Here is a 25,671-nt window from a genome sequence, read left to right as displayed (position 1 = left end):
AGTTAGCAAAGATCTTTTACAGGGCACAGGAAAATAAATACTGTAAATAGCATAATAAATCCAAAGTACAATATAAGAATAAAAGAGCCCTCTTCTATTTTATGAGTGGTATCAGCAATTTACAATTGTAACAAAAGAAGTATTTCCAAACCTCACATCCACTGTATTATTCGACTCATGGTCAAACACTTCAAATGCGTCTTTGATTTTTTTGTGCAATTCTGCTACTACAGCCTCTACAAAAGACAAAGTAAATAAAAATTATTTTCCTTTAATTTTGAATTCAAAACAAAAATTTCAATAACCAAACTAGAAATCTTTTTGTTTTCTTTTTGTTTTATTTATTTTTTTTTTGTTTTTTTTATTTTTATTTTATTTATTTATTTTTTAGTTTTTTTCTTTTTATGTTTTTATTTTTGGAAGGCTCTGCACCCGGCTCACGTAGGGGCACTCTCACCCATAAAACCAAAAATGAAGGTTTCTGAAACCAGTGCCTAAGGCCAGGGAGGGTGAGGTCCCTGACTGGCCTGCTGTCTCCATCAGACACAGCTCCAGGCTTGTCACACTGAAGACCCCAGTCAAAGTGAGTTGAGAAGAAATGATTAGGCTGAGTCTGCATGTCAGCCACAGGCTGCCCGGTGGGGTGCAAACTGGTACAGCTCCTCGGGAGGGCAACTCGTCCACAGCTGGCAGAACTGCCAAAGAATACATGCTTTCCCCCCTCAATTCTGCTTCTTGGAATTTATTTTATACATATACCTACACGGGTACCAAATAGCATGTATACAAGTTTATTCACTCCAGTTTTGTTTATACCAGAAAGAGATTGGAAATAATCCAATGTATCTCAAGAAAAGACTAAATAGTTCATGGTACAGACAAAAAATAGAATATTATGTAGTTATTTTTTTAAAAGAAAAAATTGTGGTATCCTCTATATACAAATAATAGGAAAAAAATCCAAAAAATTAAGTGAATAAAATCAGGATATAAAACTGTATGTATAGTATACTACCTTCTCTATATAAAAAGAGGTAAAAATAAAATCTTCACTCCTATTTACTTTTTTAAAACTCAGGAAGATCTCCCATGCACACACATTTAAAAATAATAGATATGGGCCCTGGCACAGTGGCTCACACCTGTCATCCCGGCACTCTAGGCATCCCGCCAGGGCAGGATGATTACTCGATATAAGCCTGGGCAACATAGTGAGACCCCATTTCTACAAAAAATTTTAAACTAGCTGGGCATGGGCGTGGCGGTAGTCACGTAGTCAGGTAGTCACCTGTAGTACTAGCTACTTGGGAAGCGGAGGCAGAAGGATCACTTGAGCCCAGGTATTGGAGGTTGTGGTGAGCTATGATGATGCCACTGCACTCTAGCCCAGGCAACAGAGTAAAGACCCTGGCAAGAAAAGAAAGAAAGGAACGAAGGGAGGGAGGGAGGGAGGAAGGTAAGAAGGAAGAAAGGGAGGGAGGAAGAAAGGAAGGGAAGAAGGGAAGGAGGGAGGAAGGAAGGGAGGGAGGAAGGAAGAAAAGAAGGGAGGGAGGGAGGAAGGAAGAAAGGAAGGGAGGGAGGGAGGAAGAAAGGGAGGGAGGGAGGAAGGAAGAAAGGGAGGAAGGGAGGGAGGGAGGGAGGAAGAAAGGAAGGAAGGGAGGGAGAGAAGGGAGAGGGACTTTTTTTTTTTTTTTTTTTTTTGAGACAGAGTCTCACTTTGTCCCCAGGCTAGACTGCTGTGGTGTCAGTCATCTCCTCCTAGCTCACTGCAACCTCAAACTCCTGGGCTCAAGCGATCCTCCTGCCTCAGGCTCTGCCCTCGTGAATGGATTTATGCCATCATCTCAGGAGTGGGTATGTTATAGTGGGACTGTGTATCTTATAAAGGATGAATTCAGCCCCCTTCTCCCCCCATATGATGCCTTCTGCCATGTTATGATGCAGCAAGAAGGCCCTCATGGTGTACCAACCCCTTAATCTTGAACTTTCCAGTCTCTAGAACCGTGAGAAATTAATTCCTGTACTTTATAAATTACCTAACCTGTGGTAATCTGTTACAGTAGCACAAAACAAAGACATCCTCCTCTTTAATGAAAGTGTCTTGGATATTGTCCTTTGCCACTGTACATTGGATGGTGAGGGGCAAATAACGTCCCTTTAGTTCAAAGGTCTATAGATCGAGAGAAGCTGTATTCAAGGAGCTATACTTAAGTAACTATAGCCAAGGAACCTCATCTACACCTGGGCTTGATTTAGATATGACATTTTGGATTTTGAGCTGATGCTGTAAATAGATGGAAAGCCCATTTTGGTGGACCTTGGGAGAGGGTGAGTGTATTCTACATGAGGGAGGGATGTGAATCACTGGACACCAGAGGGCCGACTGTGGTAGCCAGTCTCCAAGATGCCTCTCAATGACCTCCACCTCTTGGCATTCACATCATTGTGTAGTCCTCTCCAATATTACACCAAGGTTAGTTTATGTCACCAGTAGGATACAGCAAAAGTAATAGTTTGTCATTTCTGAGATTAGGTTATAAAAGATGCTGTGGCTTCTGTCTTGATTTCTCTCTATCTCTTACTCTGTGGGATACCAGATGCAATGTTGTAAGAACGCTCAAGTGGCCATTTGTCAAGAAACTGAGGCCTCTAACCAACAACCAGTAAAGAACCAAGGCTTCCTGCCAATAGCCATGTGAGCGAACCCTAGACTTGTGAGAGAACCTGAGCCAGAATCAACAAATAAAGCTATACCCAGAAATTATGGGAGATAATAAAAATTTATGGTTTTAAGCTGCTAGGTTTGAGGGTAATTTGTTACACAATAATAGTTAATACAGGGACTATATCAAATTCATTTTTCTACTTCTGCAATCCTAGTTGTTTAACAAGTTTTGCTAAATAGGATTAATTTTTCTTTCCCTTCTATCACCCGAACTCATCACTTTCTCAATTTTATAAAGAATTCAAGGTTTGAAAAGTTATTTTGGAGGTAATATAAAAGAACTTTTCCTCACTAACCATATACTTGTGTTCACTGTTGCTGTTGTCTATACTTTAAGGAAAATGTGGTACAACTTAGCTTTAAAATGAGCAGGGTAGGTTTCCGTCTTCTCATAGTTTGCTATTTTCCTGTAAACAGCTTTTACAAATTTGAAGGAAAGGTTTTCCTTGCTGAAAAAGTTATCAAGCCTAAAAACAGTATGTAATCACAGATATGTCTATAAAAAGATGTCTGTCATCTGCATTTTATAGTTTAGAAAGCTTATTGCAGTTTCCAGCTCTTCCCATCTATGGTTTTTGAGTGGTTTAAAACACATGCAGATGCAGCCTGGGCAAGGGCGAAACCCTGTCTCTACTATAAATAGAAAGAAATTAATTGGCCAACATATATATATAGAAAAAATTAGCTGGGCATGGTGGTACATGCCTGTAGTCCCAGCTACTCGGGAGGCTGAGGCAGCAGGATCATTTGAGACCAGGAGTTTGAGGTTGCTGTGAGCCAGGCTGACGCCACGGCACTCACTCTAGCCTGGGCAACAAAGTGAGACTCTGTCTCAAAAAAAAAAAACAAAAACAAAAACAATACATACAGGCACAAAATGTTAAAGACCTTCTAGAAACCAGCTGATTTCTTTTTAAATTAATCAGTTCAGAAAGTCTGGACTGATTAACAGCTTTTAATTTCTATACTATGAAAACCCCAAAAAACTCTTTTTAAAAGGTTCAAACCACATAAAAATGACTTACTTGAAAGGTATTGAATGTCAAGAAAAAACATAGTTTCCTTATGAATATTTGTTTCCTGATTTTAAATAAATGTCAAGATCTATACATGATTTTCCAGAAATTTGGAACTGTTAATATAAGAGTTTAAAAAGCAGGTAACAACCAAATGCTGACCAAACAGGCCCTGCCTCCCACTGGCCTATTACTTTATCTTTTTTTTTTTCAGAGACAGGGTCTCATCTGTCACCTAGGCTGGAGTACAGTGGCTATTCATAGACATAATTATAGTATACTGCAGCCTCGAACTCCTGGGCTCAAATGATCCTCCTGTCTTAGCTTCCTGAGTAGCTGAGATTACAGGCACATGCCACCACGCCCAGCTGGCATCTACTACTTTCGAACTCCTGACCTCTAGCGATCCGCCCACCTCCTCGACCTCCCAGAGTGCTAGGATTACAGGCGTGAGCCACCAAGCCCAGCCAAGGGATCTACTACTTTCGACTGACACAAATAGTGTACCTGCATGGGGAGCAGTCTGGTAGGACTGAGCCCTTAACTTGTGGGTCTGCACTAACTACAGGTAGTTGATGTCAGAATTGAGTTAAATTGTAGGACACCCAGTTGGAATACACAGAAAACTGGAAAATTATTTGGTGTGGAAAACCCACAGATTTGTGGTGTCAGAAGTACTGTGAGTAAAAACAGATCCTAGTGGTAGCAGCAGTAAAAGTGCTTTAAAAAAAAAAACCCACATTAATGGGGCTATGTCAAAGGGACACAGGAGCCAACTGAAAGAGTTCCCAATGACCAAAGCTGGAATAATTTAAACAAAATAAAATAGTACTGAATTACAACCCAAAGTATAAAATAAATATCCATAAGACCATACTCACAGAAATAAATGATTGACTATAGTGCCCCCATATTCACAAGGGATATGTTCTAAGACCCCCAGTGGATGTCTGAAACCTCGTGTTAATATAATAACAAACCTATGTATACTATGTTTTTCCCTACATATACAAACCTATGATGAAATTTAATTTATAAATTAGGCATATTAAAAGATTAGCAACAATCACTAATAATAAAATAGGATTACAATATACTGTAATAAAAGTTATATGAATGTAGTCTTTCTGTCTCTCTCAAAATATCTTATTGTACTCACCCTTCTTTTAGTAATGATGTGAAATGATATGATATGTATGAGATGAGATGAAGTGAGGTGAATACATAGGTATTGTGACGTAGCATTCGGCCACTATGGAACTTCTGAGATATGGCAGAAGAATCATCTGTTTTGGGTGCTCCTGGATCATCAAGCCATGCAGATGTTCATGGCTGGATGCCAGGAGCGGATGATATCAATGACTAAGGGCAGGTAGCATATATAGTGTGGATAAGATGGACTAAGGGATGCCACATGTGCTGGGTGGGACATAGGGAGATTTCATCACAATACTCAGAAGAGCATGCAATTTAAAATTTAAGAATTATTTCTGGGATTTTCCATTTAATATTTTCAGACCTCTGTTGAACTCAGGTAATTCAAACCATCCAAAGTCAACCACGAATATGGGGGTATGACTGTAACAAATAAATAGCAGAGAAGAGACAAACCTCCTGTGCAGAAGATTTCCATTTAATTCATGTAGATATTATACCCTCAAGGATTGGGAACATAATTCCACACTCCTTAAGTGTGGGCTGCACATAATGACTTCCTTCCAAAGACTACAGTATGGAATGGGGAAACAGAATAACTTTGTTTGTCAGAGAAACCGGACAAGCACTGCCTCAGTCAGGTGATCAAGGTTAACATCAACAGTGATAAACTATATTGATAGTATATATGCTTGATATGATGTGATGAAAATGGCACTTGACCTCTGTGGTCTTCCTCCTAAAATCCCTTTCTACCAGTCTAATCATGAGATAAACATCAAATTCTAATAGAGGGGCATTTTGACCAGTACTCCTCAAAACTGTCAAGGAGGTTATCAAAAACAAGGAAAGTCTAAGAAACTGTCACAGCCAAGAGGAGCCTAAGGAGACATGACAACTAAATATAACATAGTATCCTTAATGGGATCCTGGAACAGAAAAAGCGCATTAGGTAAAAATTTAGAAAATCTGGATAAATTATGAACTTTAGTTAATTTTAATGATTACTTTATTAACATCTTTGAACAAATTTTGTCACCATTTCTAGGTTGCAATAAGTATAATGGTTAAGATCACAGACTCTAGAGCCAGACCACCTGGGTTCAAAGATCAGATTCATCACTTACTAACTCTGTAATCTTTTGGACAAGTTACTTAACTGCTCAGATAGTCCATTTTTATCATCTCTAAAAAGGACAATATCAACAGTATCTGACAAGGTTGTTTTGAGGGATACTACCTAAACTACCCATTATCATTACTAATTTTCTCTAGTTTGGGGAAGTGGCTTAGTATCTCAGGGAAGTTAAGTTATATAGACTTGATTGAGAGAATATAACTTTTACTCACTCACATGAAGCATATACAGAAAGAGAAAATAAAAGTCTAGGCCGGGCGCGGTGGCTCAAGCCTGTAATCCTAGCTCTCTGGGAGGCCGAGGCGGGCGGATTGCTTGAGGTCAGGAGTTCGAAACCAGCCTGAGCAAGAGCGAGACCCCGTCTCTACTATAAATAGAAAGAAATTAATTGGCCAACTAATATATACAAAAAATTAGCCGGGCATGGTGGCGAATGCCTGTAGTCCCAGCTACTTGGGAGGCTGAGGCAGGAGGATTGCTTGAGCCAGGAGTTTGAGGTTGCTGTGAGCTAGGCTGACGCCACGGCACTCATTCTAGCCTGGGCAACAAAGCGAGACTCTGTCTCAAAAAAAAAAAAAAAAAAAAAAAAAAAAAGTCTAATGTCACACACTTAGTGTTACAGCATTAGCTTTCATGAAGTTACTTTTACTGGAATCTGCTGACATTTCACTAGTAATATTTTTGAACTGGTAATTACTATAATTTTTATATTGGGATATATATATAAATTGTCTTTTCTAAAAATAGTCAATAAAATTGTATATTTCATAATCCTTTAAAAATATATTCCTCATCTAATTTTTAGTTGTTTCTACTCTATTAGGCCACAAAAAATATACAGCAGAGTTGCTTATTATAAAATAAACATAACTGAATAGGTCAACATAATAATAAAATGTCTTTTAATTGATGAAATCCCAGTTGACGCAAGTTATACCATTATAGAATAATTTTTTAGCTACTTGGGAAGCTGAGGTGGGAGAATTGCTTAAGCCCGCAAGACCTTGTCTATTAAAAAAAAAAAAATCCCTTTCTCTCTAATTCCATACAAGGTACTGTTAGGTATATCAAAGCCAACAATTTCACACTGTATTTGTTTTTTGGCAACATAAATGCTAAGAAGGCTAAAAATTAGGTATTGTACTAAGTTAAAATCAAACCATAAAAAGGAAAAAAACTTAACTTCAAAAGAAGAAATTAATGATAATAAATACACAAGGAGAATTCATAACCTAAATAAAAGTGAAATCACCTAAGGATATAAGAGAAGTTTTCAAACAAATAGTGCAGCTGAGTTTTTTCTAAAGTGACATAATCTGTATATGTAAACATTTAACTAGGTGCTCAAAACCCCACCTACAGAAATTAAGATAAAATAATAAGCCCCTAGAGGAATATTTACCATGAGAACTGTTTAAAGCATACAACAAAGAAGATAAAGAAATGCCCTCAAGGTTAATTAACTGGAAGTACAAACAAATGTTATTATTCTGTTTGACCCAAGTAATGCAAACTTGGTATTTCAGACATACGTTCTTAAAAAAAAATAGTCAAGAACCTAATTCTTGTCTATATTTTGAGGGAGGAGGGTAGTTCTTAGTGTATTCTTATACCATAAACAACTTGATCCAAAGACAATACACTACCAAAACACTAGACTTAAAATGAAATACTATATTCAATCATCAACTAGTTTTACATTAATTTGTGCTGTCATTTATCATATTGTTAATTGATCATCTACTATAAATATGTTTTAATTTAAAAGGAAAATAAACCAGCTATAGCAAATTATAACAGATCAGTGCTAAAACTCAGTGAGGTATGTAGATAGTACTATAGAAGCCCAAGAGTAGCATCCACCTCAGGCTTGAGGATGGGACTTAGATAAAGACCAGAAGAAAGAGTCAGAAGTTGGACTGGAAGTGTTAATTCATCCCTTACTCTCTCTTCCAAATCCCCACATCCAGTCACAAAAAAAGTTTAGAATCTCTACACTCTAAAACCTTCTCTGGGGGGGGGGGAATGGGCATTTATTGAAACCTTAAAATCTGTACCCCCATAATATGCCGAAATAAAAAATAAATAAATAAATAAATAAATAAAACCTTCTCTGTCATTTCCTCTGCTGCCACCTAATCTAAGACACCACAATAATCATTTGCTTGTGTCCTGCTCCAATCTTCCACAGTGCAACCAAGTGACACTCCTCCTTTTTTTTTTCTTGAGACAGGGTCTCACTATGTTACCTAGGCTGGAGTGCAGTGACTATTCACAGGTGCGATCATAGCACATTGTAGCCTTGAACTCCTGGCCTAAAGTGATTCTCCTGCCTCAGCCTCCCAAATAGCTGGGACTCCAGGTGGACTCCATGCCCAGCCAAGTGACCTCTTAAAGACATAAAATGAACTGTATTATCTCCCTGTTTAATGGCTTCCTCTTGCTCTTGGATAGAGGTCAGCCCCCCTAACCTCATTTTATACAGCTCTTCCCACCCTAACCTTTCCATTCCAGCCACACTGGCCCTCACTCAGTTCCTCTAATGAGCCATGTTTTTTTCTTGCTTTAGGCTCTTGAACATGCAGTTTCCTCTGCCAAAAACTAGTAGGTTTTCAGCAGAGGGAATGCCATGCTTAAAGCCATTGAAGCAAGAAAAAATTAAATCAGATGTCCTCTTCTGGAACTCCAAACTTTAGTGAACTATTCATCCCAGGTGTAGTTAAATAGATATGACAATTTTTAATGGCTCTCTCCTCTAGCATAAGTAATCTCTAAGAAGGCAGGACCCAAATCTGTTTTATTCCACAATATCTAGCACAGTACCTAACACAAAAAGTAATGATTGATAACATTTACAGAGCTCTTAATATACATGAAGTTCTCTGCTACGTGCTTCTCTGCTACCATATGAGACAGATTCTGCTATACTCCTCATTTGACATGTGAAGAAACTGTTACAGTTAGGTACCTCACTTAAAGTTATCCAGCTATTAAAGTAGCAGAGCTAGAATCTGAACCCATGAGGATTTACTACTGATTTCATGTTCTTAACCATTAAGCAATACTAAATGAAACTCGGGATGAGGAAACAAATTATGCACAGGCTGGCACTTTTGTTATGAGAACAAGAAGTAAACTGTTCACTAAGAGTAAGAATAGAATGCATGGAAGGTGATACTAAACATGTGATCAGAAAAAAATATCCTGAAGAAATAAGATATCCTAGTTTGTTTTGTTAGAGTTTGGACTCTCCTAAGGGTAATGGGGAAACACTAAAGGGTTTTAGGTAGAGAATTCATAACCAGATAACCATATTTTCAGCAAGATAAATGAAAACAAGGAGACCAGTTAAGAGGCTTTTGCAATAATCCAGTAGATACAAATGAATGTATATATGTCAGGAAATTGAAGGAGTTTGTATGGCTTATATTTTCTCTGCCATATAATAAGAGGTTTACCCAGAGTGAATGGAGAGGTGATTCCTCTCCATTTAGAGGTATGAGCAGATCATGAATTTGTACAAGTGATCCAAACCCTTTTTGAATCAATGTTAAATGTCATGATAGACAAAGAAAGACTAAAGTAGTGCTCTAGATTACAGAAGACTATACAGACATGACCTAAATGCAATATGTGATGCTGGACTGAAATGTGTATTAGAGGAGGAAATGCTGTAAAAGACATTATTGACAATTGGGACAACTGACAAAATTGGAATATAGACTGTAGAACTAAATAAAAATATATTATCTATGGTAAAGTGCATAGATACTTTACATAAGAGATTATCTTTGTTCTTAGGAAATATACACCAAAGTATTAAGGATGAAGTGGCATGATTGTATGTAACATACTCTCAACTAGTTCAAGGGGAAAACTGATAAATATATAGTTATATATAGAAGTAGAAAAAAAGAATGATTAAAAAATGTGGCAGAAGGTTAAAATTAAAGAATTCGGATAAAAGAAATGTGGGAATTATCTGTACATACTATTCTTGCAATTTTTCTGTAAAGTTAAAATTATTTCACATACTTATTAAAATTATTTAAATTGATAAATGTTGAATAAGGTTATAGCTGAGAATGGAACATCTGAATTTAAGATTTTGGAGGTGGCACAATCCTAAATGATGGCAATATCCACGGTTTGGCCATGGAAGTGGGTGGCTTAAATGTAATAGAGAAGTCATTGAAATTGAGGCCACATTTTAGTTTTCTTCTCATTTCATTATATAGCATAGTTGCATATGAAGTTTCACTTTATTTACTGATTTCACCTAAAAATTTGTAATCTCTAAATTCCTTTTCAATTTTCTCTTGAGGCATTTAGTGTTTATAACTATTTTATACTTTAGTTATCAGTGTAAACCAACAAACCAATTAAAGAGGTACATAGCTACTCTTCCTCATTACTTATAAGATCTTAAATGAGAGAATTTCAAATCTCCATTACTCTGACATCTATTAAGACATACTACCATTTTTCAGATTTATTTCTTGAGTCCTACTCAGAATATGTAATCTGTGTGATAATACTGAGTTTCATACAAATTTTAACAATATTTCAGCTACTACATTAAAGACAGTAATAATAATAATGACACATCATCGCCACCATCAGCTGTGCCAAGGATCCATCCCTATGTCCTGAGGCTCTGCGATTTAAAAGACTCAGAAAGTAGGCGCGGTGGTTCACGCCTGTAATCCTAGCTCTCTGGGAGGCCAAGGCGGGCAGATTACTCGAGGTCAGGAGTTCGAAACCAGCCTGAGCAAGAGCGAGACCCTGCCTCTACTATAAATAGAAAGAAATTAATTGGCCAACTAATATATATACAAAAAAAAAAAATTAGCCGGGCATGGTGGTACATGCCTGTAGTCCCAGCTACTCGGGAGGCTGAGACAGGAGGATCTCTTGAGCCCAGGAGTGTGAGGTTGCTGTGAGCTAGGCTGACACCACGGCACTCACTCTAGCCTGGGCAACAAAGCAAGACTCTGTTAAAATAAAATAAAATAAAATAAAAAAAATAAAAAAAAATAAAATAAAATAAAATAAAATAAAAAAATAAAATAAAATAAAATAAAATAAAAATAAAAGACTCAGAAAGTAAACCTCCAGTCTTCTGCATGGATGGAAGGGGGTGGTCACCTGGTTACTCCAGGGGATGAGAGAGAGAACCATTTGCCTTACGACTTTAATCGAAACCTATATTTAGCCTCACTTTACATGCATGCCTTCAGAGATGCCTGCTGCCTCTAATCCTGAGCCTTTCAAGGGTTTTAGAAGCTAAAATTGGTTTGTTTCTTGTTGGCTCTCTCCTCCTCAGGCTTACATTTATTTTCTTTGGTTCTGCCAGGTTAGTTGTCCCTAGTCTATCCATTTATTAGGTTATTAGCTATGAAATGTCCAATTTCCTTAATTATTAAGACTGCTGATATCTCTGACAATTCACTTTGACACTTTTTGTTTTATTTTTATTGTGAAGGTACATCCTCATTCTTTCAAAAGCATCATTTGGCTTCTGATTATCTTTCAAAAAATTTTTAGAGCAATTTTTGTCAAGCCATGGATAAGTCAAAAATTCGTGTTACTTTAGAGTATGAGTTCTGTCGTGGAACCAATGCAGTACAGACAGCTTGAAATATCAACAAAGTGTTTCAGGAGGATTCGGGAGGATGTGGCTAATGAGCCCACAGTATGTTGATTGATTAAGAAGTTCCATCCCGTTCTAGTGATTTTAATCTTGAAAGTGAGCCATGTGGGTGACCTGAGACCAAGGTGGATAATAAGCTGAAAGCTGTAGTGGAAGCGAATCCATCTCAACCTATGCATGAATTAGCAGCAAGGTTTAATGTTACTATTCCAACAATATTGGACTATTTGAAACAAATCAGCAATGTAAAGAAGCTGGATAGATGGGTTCCGCATGAATTAAATGAGCATCAGAACAGAAATCGTCTCCAAGCTTGCCTTTCTTTGCTATCACGACAAAAAGGCAAAGCATTTCTACACCATATTGTTACGTGTGATGAAAAATGGATTCTTTTTGACAATTGCAAATGTTTGGCACAACAGTTGAATAAAGTGCCAAAACACAGTCCAAAACCGAATATTCATCGAAAAAAGCTAATGGTGTCTGTTTGGTGGTCCAGCACTGGTATTACCCACTACAGCTCATGAAACCTGGTCAATTACAGTGGATGTGTACTGCAACCAATTGGATGAAATGATGAGGCTGCCTCTGATTAAGCAGCCAAGATTGGTCAATAGAGACAAGCCAATTCTCTTGCAAGACAACACTCAACTACATGTTGCATAAACACACCGCTCAAACTACAGAGGCTGGACTTGGAAACTCTGTCATACACTGTGTTCACCAGACCTTTCACCAACTGACTGCCACTTCTCCCAGGCTTTGGACCAATCCTTGCAAGGAAAAATATTCCATCTTAAAAAGCTCGGAAAAACACCTTTTGAGATTTCATCGACACTCACTCTCCAGGCTTCTTTGCTGCTGGCATAAATAAGCTACCATTAAGATGGCAAAACTGTGTCAATAGTTTAGGCACATACTTTAATTAATTGCACTGCTTCTTGTTGGAGATATGATAAACTAAACTTTTGATTTGAAATCAGACATTTCATATGTAATGACCTAATATATATGTAGTATGTTCTCTCTTTGTCTTTTTACAAACCACTATTATCTCCTCTCTTATTCACTTTGTACCTGTATGTCTATTCCTTTTTCATTCCTTCTTTACTGTCATTTTAGGAGGGTTTCAGGAAGGGTAAAAACTAACGTGTGTGCCCAATCACCATGTTGAAATGGAAGTGCCATTTTAGGATTTTTTTTTGAGACAGAGCCTTGCTCTGTCACCCAGGCTAGAGTACAGTGGTGTCATCATAGCTCACTGCAGCCTCAAACTCTTGGGTTCCAGAGATTCTCCTGCCTCACTCTTCCAAGAGTGCTAGGATTACAGGCATAAACCACCACACCCAGCCTAGCTTTTTAAATAATGAGGTTGGATTAAATATGTGATTTCCAATTTGAGTGCATCTGCAAATGTAATGGGGTTAACTCTGAGCTTTTTTCAGTATTTTTAAAGTAATAGAAAATTACATTTACCCATAATTAGACCATACAGGGTGACAATTTCTTTACTCAATGTGTTATTCTTTCAACAAATATTTATAGTGATTACTATATCCTACACATTTTCTAAATTACAGGAATTTAGCAATAAATGAAACCAAGTCTCTGCTTTCATGGAGTTTCCACTATAAAAGGACAGACAATAAGCAAATATGTATCTTACACTATCATAAGCTCTGATTGGCAAATATGTATGTCTTTGATTACTTTCTAAAAATTGGAAAGGAATTAGTGTAATTAGTACAAAAGGATCACAGGTACTTACAGAACTTGGAAATTAGATTATCCTCTGTAACTACTATGAGCCAACAGAGATAAGATTAAATTAAATTATTTTTCCAAAGAGAATAGAGGATGGGGAATCACAGTTGGTCAAAAGATCCTTCTATAAGAATATCCATTGCAGCATTATTTATAATATAGAAAATTTAGAAACAATCTAAATATCCAATAGTTAAAGAAAGCTTAAACAAATCATAGTCCATAAAATGAATGTAGCTATTATATGTGATGTTTTTAAGAAATACTTACATGAGGCCGGGCACAGTGCCTGTAATCCTAGCACTCTGGGAGGCCGATGGGCGGATCGCTCAAGTTCAGGAGTTCGAAACCAGCCTGAGCAAGAGCAAGACCCCATCTGTTCTAAAAATAGAAAGAAATTCATTGGCCAACTAAAAATACATAGAAAAAATTAGCTGGGCATGGTGGCGTATGACTGTAGTCCCAGCTACTCAGGAGGCTGAGGCAGGAGGATTGCTTGAGCCCAGGAGATTGAGGTTGCTGTGAGCTAGGCTGGTGCCACGGCACTCACTCTAGCCTGGGCAACAGAGTGAGACTCTGTCTCAAGAAAAAAAAAAACAAGAAATACTTACATGAAAAAAATTTTATAATAGTAAGTGAAAAAAGCCAAAGATAAAACTATATCCAATATAATCTCAAATCTGTAAAACAAAACAAAATACAAATCTGCCTCAAAAAAGCCTGGAAAGAAATATACTAAGATGGCAAAATTTACTTTAGATACTAGGTCAATGTTTTTTAACAGCATCTTCATCTTATGGTAGCTTGTCAGAAATGCAAAGTCTCAGACCCCTACTGCAGATCTACTGGGGGAGGGACTCAGGAAGCTATGTTTTAAAAATCTCTCCAGGTGATTCTAATGCACACTAAAGTTTCAGAACTATTGCTCTCAATAATAAGATCATGGGTGAATTTTATTTTCTTCCTTATGTAAATTTCCACTTGACTTCTGTGTGAAACATAGAGGATGCCTTGGCTTTGAAGTCAGGCAGACCTGAAAGTGAGTCTATGCTTCACAAACACTTAGTAGCTATGTACCTGTGGTCAAATTGCTTTACCTATCTTTTAGAAAATTCTTAGCCATCATTTCTTAAAATATTTCTTCTGCTCCATTCTTAACTTCTTTTCCTTCTGGTATGCTAATGGTAGGTATTTCACACCTTTTGAATTTGTCCCAGGGTTCTTGGATGCTCTGTTTTGTTCATTCCTTTTTCACTTTGCATTTCAGTTTGTAAAGTTTCTATTGACATATCTTCTTCCAGCTCAGTGATTCTTTCTTCAGCTATGTTGAGTATATTGATGGGCCCATCAAAGGCATTCTTTTTTTTTTTTTGAGACAAAGCTCTGTAGCTCTGTTGCCTGGGCTAGATAGAGTGCAGTGGCATCAGCCTAGCTCACAAAAACCTCAAACTCCTGGATTTAAGCAACCCTACTTCCTGGGCCTCTCAAGTAGATGGGATTACAGGCATGCACCACTATGCCTGGCTAATTATATATATATTTAGTTATCCAGCTAATTTCTTTCTATTTTTTTTTTAGTAGAAGCAGGGTCTCATTCTTGCTCAGGCTGGTCTCAAACTCCTGAGCTCAAACTATCCTCCCGCCTCGGCCTCCCAGAGGGTTAGGATTACAGGTATGAACCACCACGCCCAGCCTAGAGCCCCTAACTATTAATCATCGTTCTTTAAATCCCCTGATAATTACAAAATATGTATCTTATAAGTCTAGTTCTGAAGCTTGCTTTGTCTCTTTAGACTGTGTTTTTCTTGCCTTGTAATTTTTTGTTGGAAGCCAGATACGATGCATCAGGTAATAGGAACTGAGCTAACATAACCATCAATGTGAGGCTTTATATCAATCTGGCTAGGAGTAGGGCTGCGTTTAATGTTTGCTGTAGGTGCCAGATTCCTCTAGTATCCTTATTTTTGTCTCCCTATTGTCTGTGGGCTTCCCTAAGAACTTGTCCTTAAATAAAGTCTGCATCTTGCAGGTCAGGCAGCTGTAATCCACTGTTTTTGTACTACATCCCTGTTGATGTGGTGACAGGGTGTAGGTAAGGAGAAATATTCTATAATCTTATGATTAAATCTCAGTTTTTTAGTGGGCCTGTGTCTCTGTACTGTGACCTTCACAAGTGTTTTTTTAGCTTTTCCCCTTTCTCAGTTACCCAAGCAAGAAACCTGAGTCTCATTCTTTCTCTGACCTGACTCAACATTCATATCCAATAAAATCTACCAATTCTCTCTATCAACTCTCTCTAGCCTCTGTCTCCTTTTTTTATTCCTGACTTCCATTACTTTGGTTTGGGATCTTATCTTTCTGGACCACTATATTGGGATTCCAATTTTGTCCCACTGTAATCCATTCAACATACTCACTCAAGTAATTTTTCTAAAATAACAAACATGTTGTTTCTCTTGTTAAAAATCTTTTAATCCCACACCAGTGTATTAAGAATAAAATTAAAAATCTTACCATGGCCGGGCGTGGTGGCTCACGCCTGTAATCCTAGCACTCTGGGAGGCCGAGGCGGGAGGAGTGTCGAGGTCAGGAGTTCGAAACCACCCTGAGCAAGAGCGAGACCCTGTCTCTACTATAAATAGAAAGAAATTAACTGGCCAACTAATATATATACAAAAAATTAGCCGGGCATGGTGTCGCATGCCTGTAGTCCCAGCTACTTGGGAGGCTGAGGCAGAAGGATCACTTGAGCCCAGGAGTTAGAGGTTGCTGTGAGCTAGGCTGATGCCACGGCACTCTAGCCCGGACAACAGAGTGAGACTCTGTGTCAAAAAATAAATAAATAATAATAATAAAATAACTAATATGACGCCACGGCACTCACTCTAGCCTGGACAACAAAGCGAGACTCTGTCTCAAAAAAAAAATTAAAAATCCTACCACATTTCATAACTAACCCTAAATTCCAACTATATTGAATGTCTCTGCAATTATCAGAACTCATCTTCATGTTTTCAAGCATGCTATTTCTTCTATTCCTGAAATATCCTTTTCCTACTTGTTCCCTGGGCCCACTATTAAACCTTATAAGCTTAAGAGTCATCTCCTTCAGAAAGCCAACATTTACTGAACATTCAGCAAATACTTACTGAGCTCCTATGTGCCACGCTCTGGTTATATAAAAGCAAACAAAAGCATGATCCCTATCATCTTGGAACATAAGAGTCTACAAGGAGAAACAGACATTAAACAACACACACGGGTAATTACAAATTACAATGTGAAGAGAGAATAAAAACAGCTATGAGGGAATAAAAGGAGGCTATAATTTAAAAAGGAGGTGTGTGAATCAGGTAACTCTCCCAGGGCACTCAATCATTGTATACATGCAACCATCACAGCACTTCTCACGTTGTTATACCATTATCTACTTAGCTGCCTGTCTTCATCATTAGAAGAAAATTCTTTGAACCAAAGTTCAGAGAAATTAAGTGACATGAACAACTACAATCTGAAAAAAAGGCAGTGTATAAATTCTAGCCCACATCTTTAGACTCTAAAATTTATTACTGTATTTAAAACATAAATTACTTATTACACTCTTAATATCTACACAATTTATACTAGATATTTACAAAGTATTATCAAGTACAGGATCTGATAAACATGTTTTTGAAAATGAATAAGAATTATTTGTAATTCTCATACTAAATACGTTTTAAATGTTTTGTAGAAGTGACATTAAAATGATGAGACTTTTTTGAGACAGAGTCTCGCTCTGTTAACCGTGAGTAGAGTGCCATGGCATCAGCCTAGCTCACAGCAACCTCAAACTCCTGGGCTCAAGCGATCCTCCTGCCTCAGCCTCCCAAGTAGCTGGGACTACAAACATGTGCCACCATGACCGGCTAAATTTATATATATATATAATATATATATTATATAAATATTTATATATTTATATATAATATATAATATATTATAATATATTATATCAATATAAATATATATAATATATAGTAATATATAATATTATAATATAATGTGATATTATAATATATTATATATAATATAATGTATAATTAATATATAATAAATATATAATTAATATATTGTTATATATTATCTAATATATATTATATAATATTAATATATAATAATATAATATCTTAATATATAATATATTATAATATATATTATATATATATATTTTTTTTTAAGTAGAGATGGGGTCTTGCTCTTGCTCAGGCTGGTCTCAAACTCCTGAGCTCAAACAATCTGCCCACCTAGCCCCGAGAGTGCTAGGATTACAGGTGTGAACCACCAAGGCCAAGACCTTTAAAAATAGGGAAGCACTAAGGTCCCCAACCACGAGGCCACAGACAAGTATCAGTCCATGGCCTGTTAAGAACCAAGCGGCACAGCAGGAGGTGAGCGGCAGGGCTCCATCTGTATTTACAGCCATTTCCCATATCTCACATCACCGCATAAGCTCCCCTTCTGTCAGATCAGCAGCAGCATTAGATTCTCATAGGAGCACGAACCCTACTGTAAACCGTGCATGCGAGGCATCTAGGTTGTGTGCACCTTATGAGAATCTAATGCCTGATGATCTGAGATGGAGCTGAGGTGGTGATCCTAGCGCTGGGGAGCAGCTGCAAATACAGATGATCATTAGCAGAGAGGCTTGACTGCACAATAAATGTAATGCGTTTGAATCATCCCGAAACGACCCCCCCTTCCCAAACTCAGTCTGTGGAAAAATTGTCTTCCATGAAACCAGTCCCTGGTGCCAAAAAGGTTGGTGACTGCTGGGAAAGTGGATATGGAGGGAAGGATTCCACTGAGAAGTAATACATGTGTATGTTTTTTAAGAGCATGTTCTAGTGTGAGTAGGCCATTAAGGGAGGATATTCATAAAAGAATATCGTCAACCTGTTACTTAGAATAGCTTCAGTTCTGTAAGGTGCTACATTTTTCTTTTAAATTACTATATAATTATAAAATCTTAAATCAGTATACAAATAATTGTTAGGGGACATGTTTTTGTTCTCTATGTTTCTGTTTCTATTGAGGTTAACAGTTGTATTTATATAATATCACTGAGATAACCTATTACTATATCTTGTTTTAACATTCATTGTAAGTGAAGAACAGGTTGACCATGAAATGAATGCCTTTATTCAAAATAATTAAATAAATAATAAATAAATAAATAAATAAATATATAAAAATAAATGCCCCAAGCCGGGCACAGTGGCTCATGCCTCTAATACCAGATCTTTGGGAGGTCAAGGCAGGAAGATCTCTTGAGACCAGGAATTCAAGACCAACCTGAGCAACATAGCAAGATCTCTACAAAAAAATTTTAAAATTAGGCCAGGCGCGGTGACTCACACCTGTAATCCTAGCACTCTGGGAGGCCGAGGGGGGGATCACTCGAGGTCAGGAGTTCGAAACCAGCCTGAGCGAGACCCCATCTCTACTAAAAATCGAAAGAAATTAATTGACCAACTAAAAATATATATATAGAAAAAATTAGCCAGGCATAGTGGCGCATGCCTGTAGTCCCAGATACTCAGGAGGCTAAAGCAGTAGGATTGCTTGAGCCCAGGAGATTGAGGTTGCTGTGAGCTAGGCTGACGCCACTGCACTCACTCTAGCCTGGGCAACAAAGTGAGACTCTGTCTCAAAAAAAAAAAAAAATTAAAAATTATCTGGACTAATAGAAAAAAAAAAATCCCAGAATAGGAAGGCAGGCCTCTGTATTCAAAGGGCCTACCCAAAAAAATCAATGAAAAGATCTATGCTAAGTCATATTTTCATAATATCTCAGAACACCAGAGATAAAGAGAAAATGCTGAAAGTTACTATAGAAGGAAAAAATAAGTCTCGCATATAAAGACTCTGGAATCAGAATGGCAGTGGGATTCCCAGGAACAGCATTGGAAACTGGCAGACAATGGAGCAAGGCCTTCAGTATTTCGAGGAAAAACAATTTTTCAACCTAGAATTCTCTACCTTACCAAACTATTAATCAAATGATAGAGTAAAGACATTTCACTTCCTGGCCACTCTGACTCTGGAGCCACTGGAGATTGTGCTCCACCAAAATGAGAGAGTAACCCAAGAAAGGGTAGGATGTCAGAGTCAGGGAGAAAGGGATCTGTCACAGGAGAGAGGCGAAAGGAGCCTCAGGACAGCAGCTGTACCTGGAGTGCTGGTCCAGAAAGGAACCGGGGCCAAAGGCTCCATGGTAGTGGGGGGCGGTGGGGGACAGGGACAGTGTCCAGGGAAAAAGGACACCTATAGGTAAACTAATTGCTGTATTTGACCACGTATAAAATTGTGTGCAGGAGGTTTTGCAATTCAGTTGGAGAATGTGAAAAGAAATAGTAATAATGACATGGGAAATTGAGCAAAGGAGAAATTAAATATTAATAGTATAAGAGAGGGATTATAATGGGAATGCATTACTTAGCTCAACAGTGAACAAGATTTAAATAGTAATAATAAGGTAATTGGCTTAACCAACATTTTGATATAATTATATTTGCAGGGTTGAGGAAGTGGGAGGGTGGGATATTAATAATATAAGAGTATAATACTATGCCAGGTACAGTAGCTCATGCCCGTAATTCCAACACTTTGGGAGGTGGAAGGATCCCTTGAGCCCAGGAGTTTGAGACCACTGTAGGCAACACAGTGAGACCCCATCTCTAAAAGGAAATTGCTCGGTGTGGTGGCACACAGCTGAAGTCCTAGCTACTTGGGAGGCTGAGGTCAGATGATCACTTGAGCCAAGGAGTTCAAGGAGTTTGGGTTTGCAGCATACTATGATGGTGCTACTGCATTCCAGCCTCAGGGACAGAGCTCAACCTCTGTCTCCAAAAACAAAAAAAATGCATGCAATGTAACAAAGAACATTTTAATAGAAACAAAAATAGTAAATCCTAGAGTGGCTTTGAATATCTGCAGCTTACTAAAAAAGTTGACATACTTTCCAAAGCTCATTTGCCTGCCAAAAGTTAGAATTTTATACCTAAGCAGTTTGTTTCCTAGATGTGATTCTAATTACAAACAGAAGATCCTCCCAATCCTATATAAAATCCTCTAGGAGACAGAAATAATAAGATTTAAGGATTAAAGAATCAATAACTGCATCAATCTTCCATTTAAACAAACGGAAAAGAAAGAAAAAACAAAAAATGTTCTGGCTGAGGTAACTTTATGACCATACCACTACACTCCAGCCTGGATGACAGAGGGAGACTGTCTCTGAGCACAAAAATGCTACAAATAACGACTTCAATGTATATAATCTTATGGAAAATTTTGTAAACAGAGCATAGTAGCCCCTCTAATAGATTTAGTTAATTTTTCTTACCAATATTCTCAATACTTGTATCAAAGTTAATCCCTAAATGTTAAGAGAGGAGCTGGATATGATGGCTACTCAGAAACTTATTCCTCCTTTACAACTTTAAAAAAATCTCAATGTTAAGGTGAACCATTTAAAACATATGTGTATTAATACAAAGAGGTTTTTTAGTAGTTGTTTTTTATTTTTATTTATTTTTTAATTTTTTCTTTTAATTTTTTTTCTATTTTCATTTCATTACTTTTTTTTGTAGCAGGTAGAAGACATAGCAAAGTTGTTGTTTTTTAAAGACATGCCAGTCAATACCTTGGCATTGTGAAAAAATGTTTTGTTGAGCCAGATGAAATAGAAATATATAATTTACCTGTAAGGTAAAAGGGGAAAAGACCTAAAACTAGTTTTGTAGTACACAAAACTACAACTTAACTTTTAGGTATAGAATAGATTTTGGGGAACTAGCTAGAAATGTTTTGGCTAAAACAAAAACTGTCTTTGATTAATTCAAAATGTTCTGAATTCGACAAATATTTATTTAGTACCATGGGCTAAACACTTTGCAAGATACTTGGTGTAAGTGTCCTTGCCTTTTTGGACCTTACAGAGTAATGGATATAGTTTTCAAAACTATCCTCTCTTTTGTGTGACTTCATGCTTATCAAGCAATTTCTGAAATATAAATTCAGATTCCCCCAAAGCTTAATATTCATAAAATAGTATATTACATTGCCAAAATCAGCTTTCTAGTCAATGTGTCAACATATTCCTATTTAAATTAATAAATCATTCAGGTTTGTAGATCAGTCTTTCATGATTTTAGTTAGCTTGAGTGAATCCCCAAACTAGGTCAATTCTTTTTTTTTTTTTGTATAGATGAGGAGATGGCATCTCACTCTTGCTCAGGCTGGTCTCAAACTCCTGGCCTCAAGTGATCCTCCCACCTCATCCTCCCAGAATGCTGGTATTATAGGCATAAGCCACGGCACCCAGCTATTGATCAATTCTGATTAATAGTTAGGTGTAATTTCTGAAACTTCAGAGCTTAGAATCAAATACAGAAATATAATATGTCCACACAAAAATCTTATCACCAAAATATTTACTTTATCCTCTGACTAAATACCTTTAATTTCATCATGCCCTTTAAACTTCATTTATAGTTAATTCATAAAATTGTTAATAATAAGATATACCACATAACATTCTCAGACTTTAATGTATATAAGGATCACTAGCAGATATGTCAAAATGAAGACTCTGATTCAGTAGGGCAGGATCTGAGATTCTTTTCTGATAAGCTCCCAGTGATGTTCAGGCTGCTGTCCACAGACCACAAGGGTGAATAACACATCTAGCACAATGTCTGGCACAAAGGCTTCTCAGCCCAGTTAAATATTCCCTCCCATTTGTCTATGTCTTATTTCTCTTACTGTTCTCACCTTTCTTGGAAGCAAAGACAATGTCTTTTTCACCTTTGGATCTTCCAAAGTTCTAAGCAGAATACCGTAAATGATAGGCATTAAATATGTGTCAACTAAATGAATGCCATCCAGCTTTTAACAGTCTGTACTACTTCTTTGGTTTCAGATAGAACTGTATCTTCCCCTGAACTAATTTATTTTAAATTGAAAGTTATTTTTCAAAAGATGAAAAATCAGGAAAGCTCTCTACTTTTTTAAAAATATGTATTTGCACCAAACTCCAGTGCATTTATTCTCACGTTGACCTAACCAAATCCTTTTAAGTGCATAATTGTTAGTTTATCTCCTAATAATTTTCCTTTTTCTTGAAAATAAATATTAACTTAATAAAAGTAAGTCAGTTTTCTGGGGAAGTTTTAAAATTAATCTTTTCTTAGTATGTGCCTTCTATTTTTAAAATAACACCACAAAATTATAAAGACATCTTAGTAAAGATAACACCTGTAAAATAATACTGGCTTCTCAGATGAGTAATACTATATAAAAATAGTATTCCTGTTATCAATAGGTAAATCGCTGGCACAGTTTCATGTGTCTCCCCACTGATTTTGCTATCACCTTAATGACTAAACATCTCAGGGTTGTTTTCTTCCCTTGTAAATAGTAGTTGTTAACCAGACCACAGTTTGTCCCATGCTGAGAAAAATGGTATGTTCCTAGGGTGTTTTGAGCACTCCAGAAAGAAAACAAAGGAGGAATATTATTTTTGTTTCTAAGATGTTCATCTTTACCGTTTCATGGCTTTTATGGTTTTTGTGGTGACTCTGCCAATTACCAAACACAAACAATTATTTTTGAGTAACGAAGCGGATGGTAACCACGGATCAGGATTCAAATCATACGTAAAGGTCTTGCAAATAAAGCAGATAATCAGGTTTTCGCATCTCCGCGCCAGCAACGATTCAATCCTTCGGATCTGGTGACCTTAAGCCTCGCAGCGCAGTGCCCCTCTGCGGGAGGCGACCCGCGGGGCCCGCGGGTGCCCCAGGGGACCACGGGAGAGGCCCCGCCGGCGCACAGCGGCTCAACACGTCTCCGCTCGGTTTTGCCATTTCGTCTTTATTAAAAAAAACCTTTTTTTTAAAGACAAGACACCAGACAGATTGTAGGGCGCGGGACGGCAGCCGGGAAGGAATTTCGGAGTCTTGAGAGACGTGGAGGGAGCGACTGTGACCTCAAGGCCGTCCTCCCGCGTCCCCACTGAGGCAAAATGGTGGCCGCCAACGCCGTCAGGGTGGGCCCGGGCGGGGCTTCGGCGCGACCGGAGAAGACCCGCCAGATTCTGACGGCCAGAACTTGTCCACACCCAGGCCGCCCCCCGGGGCCTACAGCCTGGACAGCTGCCCGCTTGGCGCCGGCGGCACCTAGACCCCGAGCGAGAGTGTGTGGGCGGCGGCCGCTCCCCTGTGACCGAGAACAAGGACGCCATTATCAGCCCCCCTGCCGGCGCCTCCGCCGCAGCCCGCGCCGGAGCTGAAGCTCGGCCTCCGAGGCGCGGGGTGGGGAGGAGGATGCCGCGGGAGGGGGAAGACGAGGGAGAGGCGGGGCTGCAGAGACGGGGATAGGGCGGCCTCCTCTGCAGGGTGGGCCCCTCCTCAGTCAACCCTCTCCCTGAGGTGGGGGCGCAAGATGGAGGCTGACTCGCCCCACCCGGCGCTTCCCGTGCAGCTGGGGTCGCGGCAGGCGGCGAGGGCAGGCGCTCCTGCCTTACCTTCCCTGTCCCTGTCATCCGCCATCTTGTCGCCTGGGAGATGCCTAACGTTGACCTCGGTCGCGTAGTCCTTGCCCGCTCGGGCCCAGCGAACAGCCTGGCCTGGAGGAGGGGCTGCTCCGAACGCCGGGGGAGGAAGACCCTGGGGGGGGGGCGGGGAAGGCTCCGAGCGCGCGCCCAGTCCCCGCTTCCCGCCACTGCCCTTCCGCGGGCGGAAGACCCGAAGCCCCCTCCTGCGGCCGGCTGCCAGCCCTTTCCCCCCCAGCACCGAGGCCTGAGCCAGGATTTCTCTAGGCCTGGGAGAATACTAAAATAACAAGGTTCCGAGCCTCTCTTTCCCTTATTTGTGATCCATTTGGGGACAGCACACACACACCCCTCACCCCCTCCTATCCTGTTTGTACGACGTGGCGTTGCTTGATCTTTGTTTTAAACTGCAGATTTTTTAAAAGCAGCCGGAGAGCTACGTGAAGAGCTCGGCTCCGGGTGGGGGATGGAGCCAGCCCGCAGGCCGGCCTCCTTCCCGGTCCCATTCACAGCCCGCCCCGCGCGGGGAAGCGGCCCGGGCTGCTGCAGAGAGGCGGCGCCTGCCCGGCTCCTGCCCTCCCGGTTCGCTCCCGTCCTGCCCTCGCCGCCCTCTCCCAGAGAAAGCGACAGCACAGCCTAGGACAGCTGGAGTTAAAACGGAAAAACTAGGCCGGGTGCAAGAGGAAACCGGAGCCACTCGACTATTATTACTAAAAGGGAGGAATAGCTGTAGAAAAGCATGTGCAAAACAGGCGCAAACATTGCGTCGTCAAGGCTGCAATTTCTAATACAAAATAGAAGGTTCTCATAGCAACAAAAAAGTGTCCATGTTGTGTTCAGTTTTATATATATTAAAATGTTCTTAGTTGTGAAATTTGACGTGACCTCCGGTTAAAGTTGCATTGGAAGTTTTAAATCCATTCCTGAAACTGCAGCTATGGCATGATGTTAAATTTTTGTCTTATTTTAAGGACACGTTTACTGTACTAGAATATTTTCTTTTTAAAGAGCTTTGACTAATGCTTAATGTGGTTCAAACAAGTGTTTTTAAAACTAATCTTAAATGACATTTTTGTGCACACGTGTACTAATGAAACGACTTGATGTTATGTAAAAGTATAAATTGTCAACAGAAATACAAGGTATAGTATTTAATGATGTTATTAGCAGTGTTTTTAATATTTATTTTATTAATTATGGTACTATAATCTCTCAGAAAACCCTAAAGCAAACTGACCACATATTCCTCTTTATTAAAAAAAAAAAGTATTCTTTATATAGGAGAAGTTTATTTCGTGATGTGACCAGCATTCTATTTGAAATAATGTAAACAACTAAACCATCACAAAATGACTCATGTTAGAAGATAGCTACTTATATAAAATGAATACATTGTGTACAGTAAATCCTTAATACCCAAAAATAACAGAAAAGTAATCATTAGCATTCATCTAAATTTCATAGTCAATGTGGTCTAGTTACTTGTTTTTACAGACTTCCTCTCTCCATATAGATAATGAAGGACTTTGAAAGAAGTGTAGGAAACCTCTGCTGTCAGGCTTACTGTTCACTCACTGCCTTTTCACAGTTTCCTTTTTCTGGAATGCCTTTCCCTCCTCTCTC

At 38.7% G+C, this 25,671-nt stretch overlaps 1 protein-coding gene across 2 annotated transcripts in view; it reads right to left on the bottom strand.

Annotated features, from left to right (window-relative positions):
* Window positions 1–24,577, bottom strand: part of DRC8 (dynein regulatory complex subunit 8) — a 74,626-nt gene extending 50,049 nt beyond the window's left edge. Inside the window, exons 1-3 of one of the 2 annotated variants that reach the window (XM_075995535.1) lie at window positions 24,022–24,577; window positions 13,722–13,832; window positions 152–236 (exon numbers count right to left, since the gene is read on the bottom strand). Coding sequence is in view for 1 of the 2 variants with exons in the window: in XM_075995534.1 (XP_075851649.1) it covers window positions 152–236; window positions 24,022–24,046 (110 nt within the window). In the remaining variant the exon portion in view is untranslated. The remainder of the gene's footprint in view (window positions 1–151; window positions 237–13,721; window positions 13,833–24,021) is intronic. The other variant, XM_075995534.1, reaches the window with a different exon arrangement.
* Window positions 24,578–25,671: the final 1,094 nt, after the last annotated feature.

The sequence above is a fragment of the Microcebus murinus genome, chromosome 19 (assembly GCF_040939455.1).
Source record: "Microcebus murinus isolate Inina chromosome 19, M.murinus_Inina_mat1.0, whole genome shotgun sequence".
Taxonomy (NCBI): Eukaryota; Metazoa; Chordata; class Mammalia; order Primates; family Cheirogaleidae; genus Microcebus; species Microcebus murinus.
The sequence above is the reverse complement of the archived record's forward strand: the minus strand, read 5'-3'. Positions and strand labels throughout refer to the sequence as shown.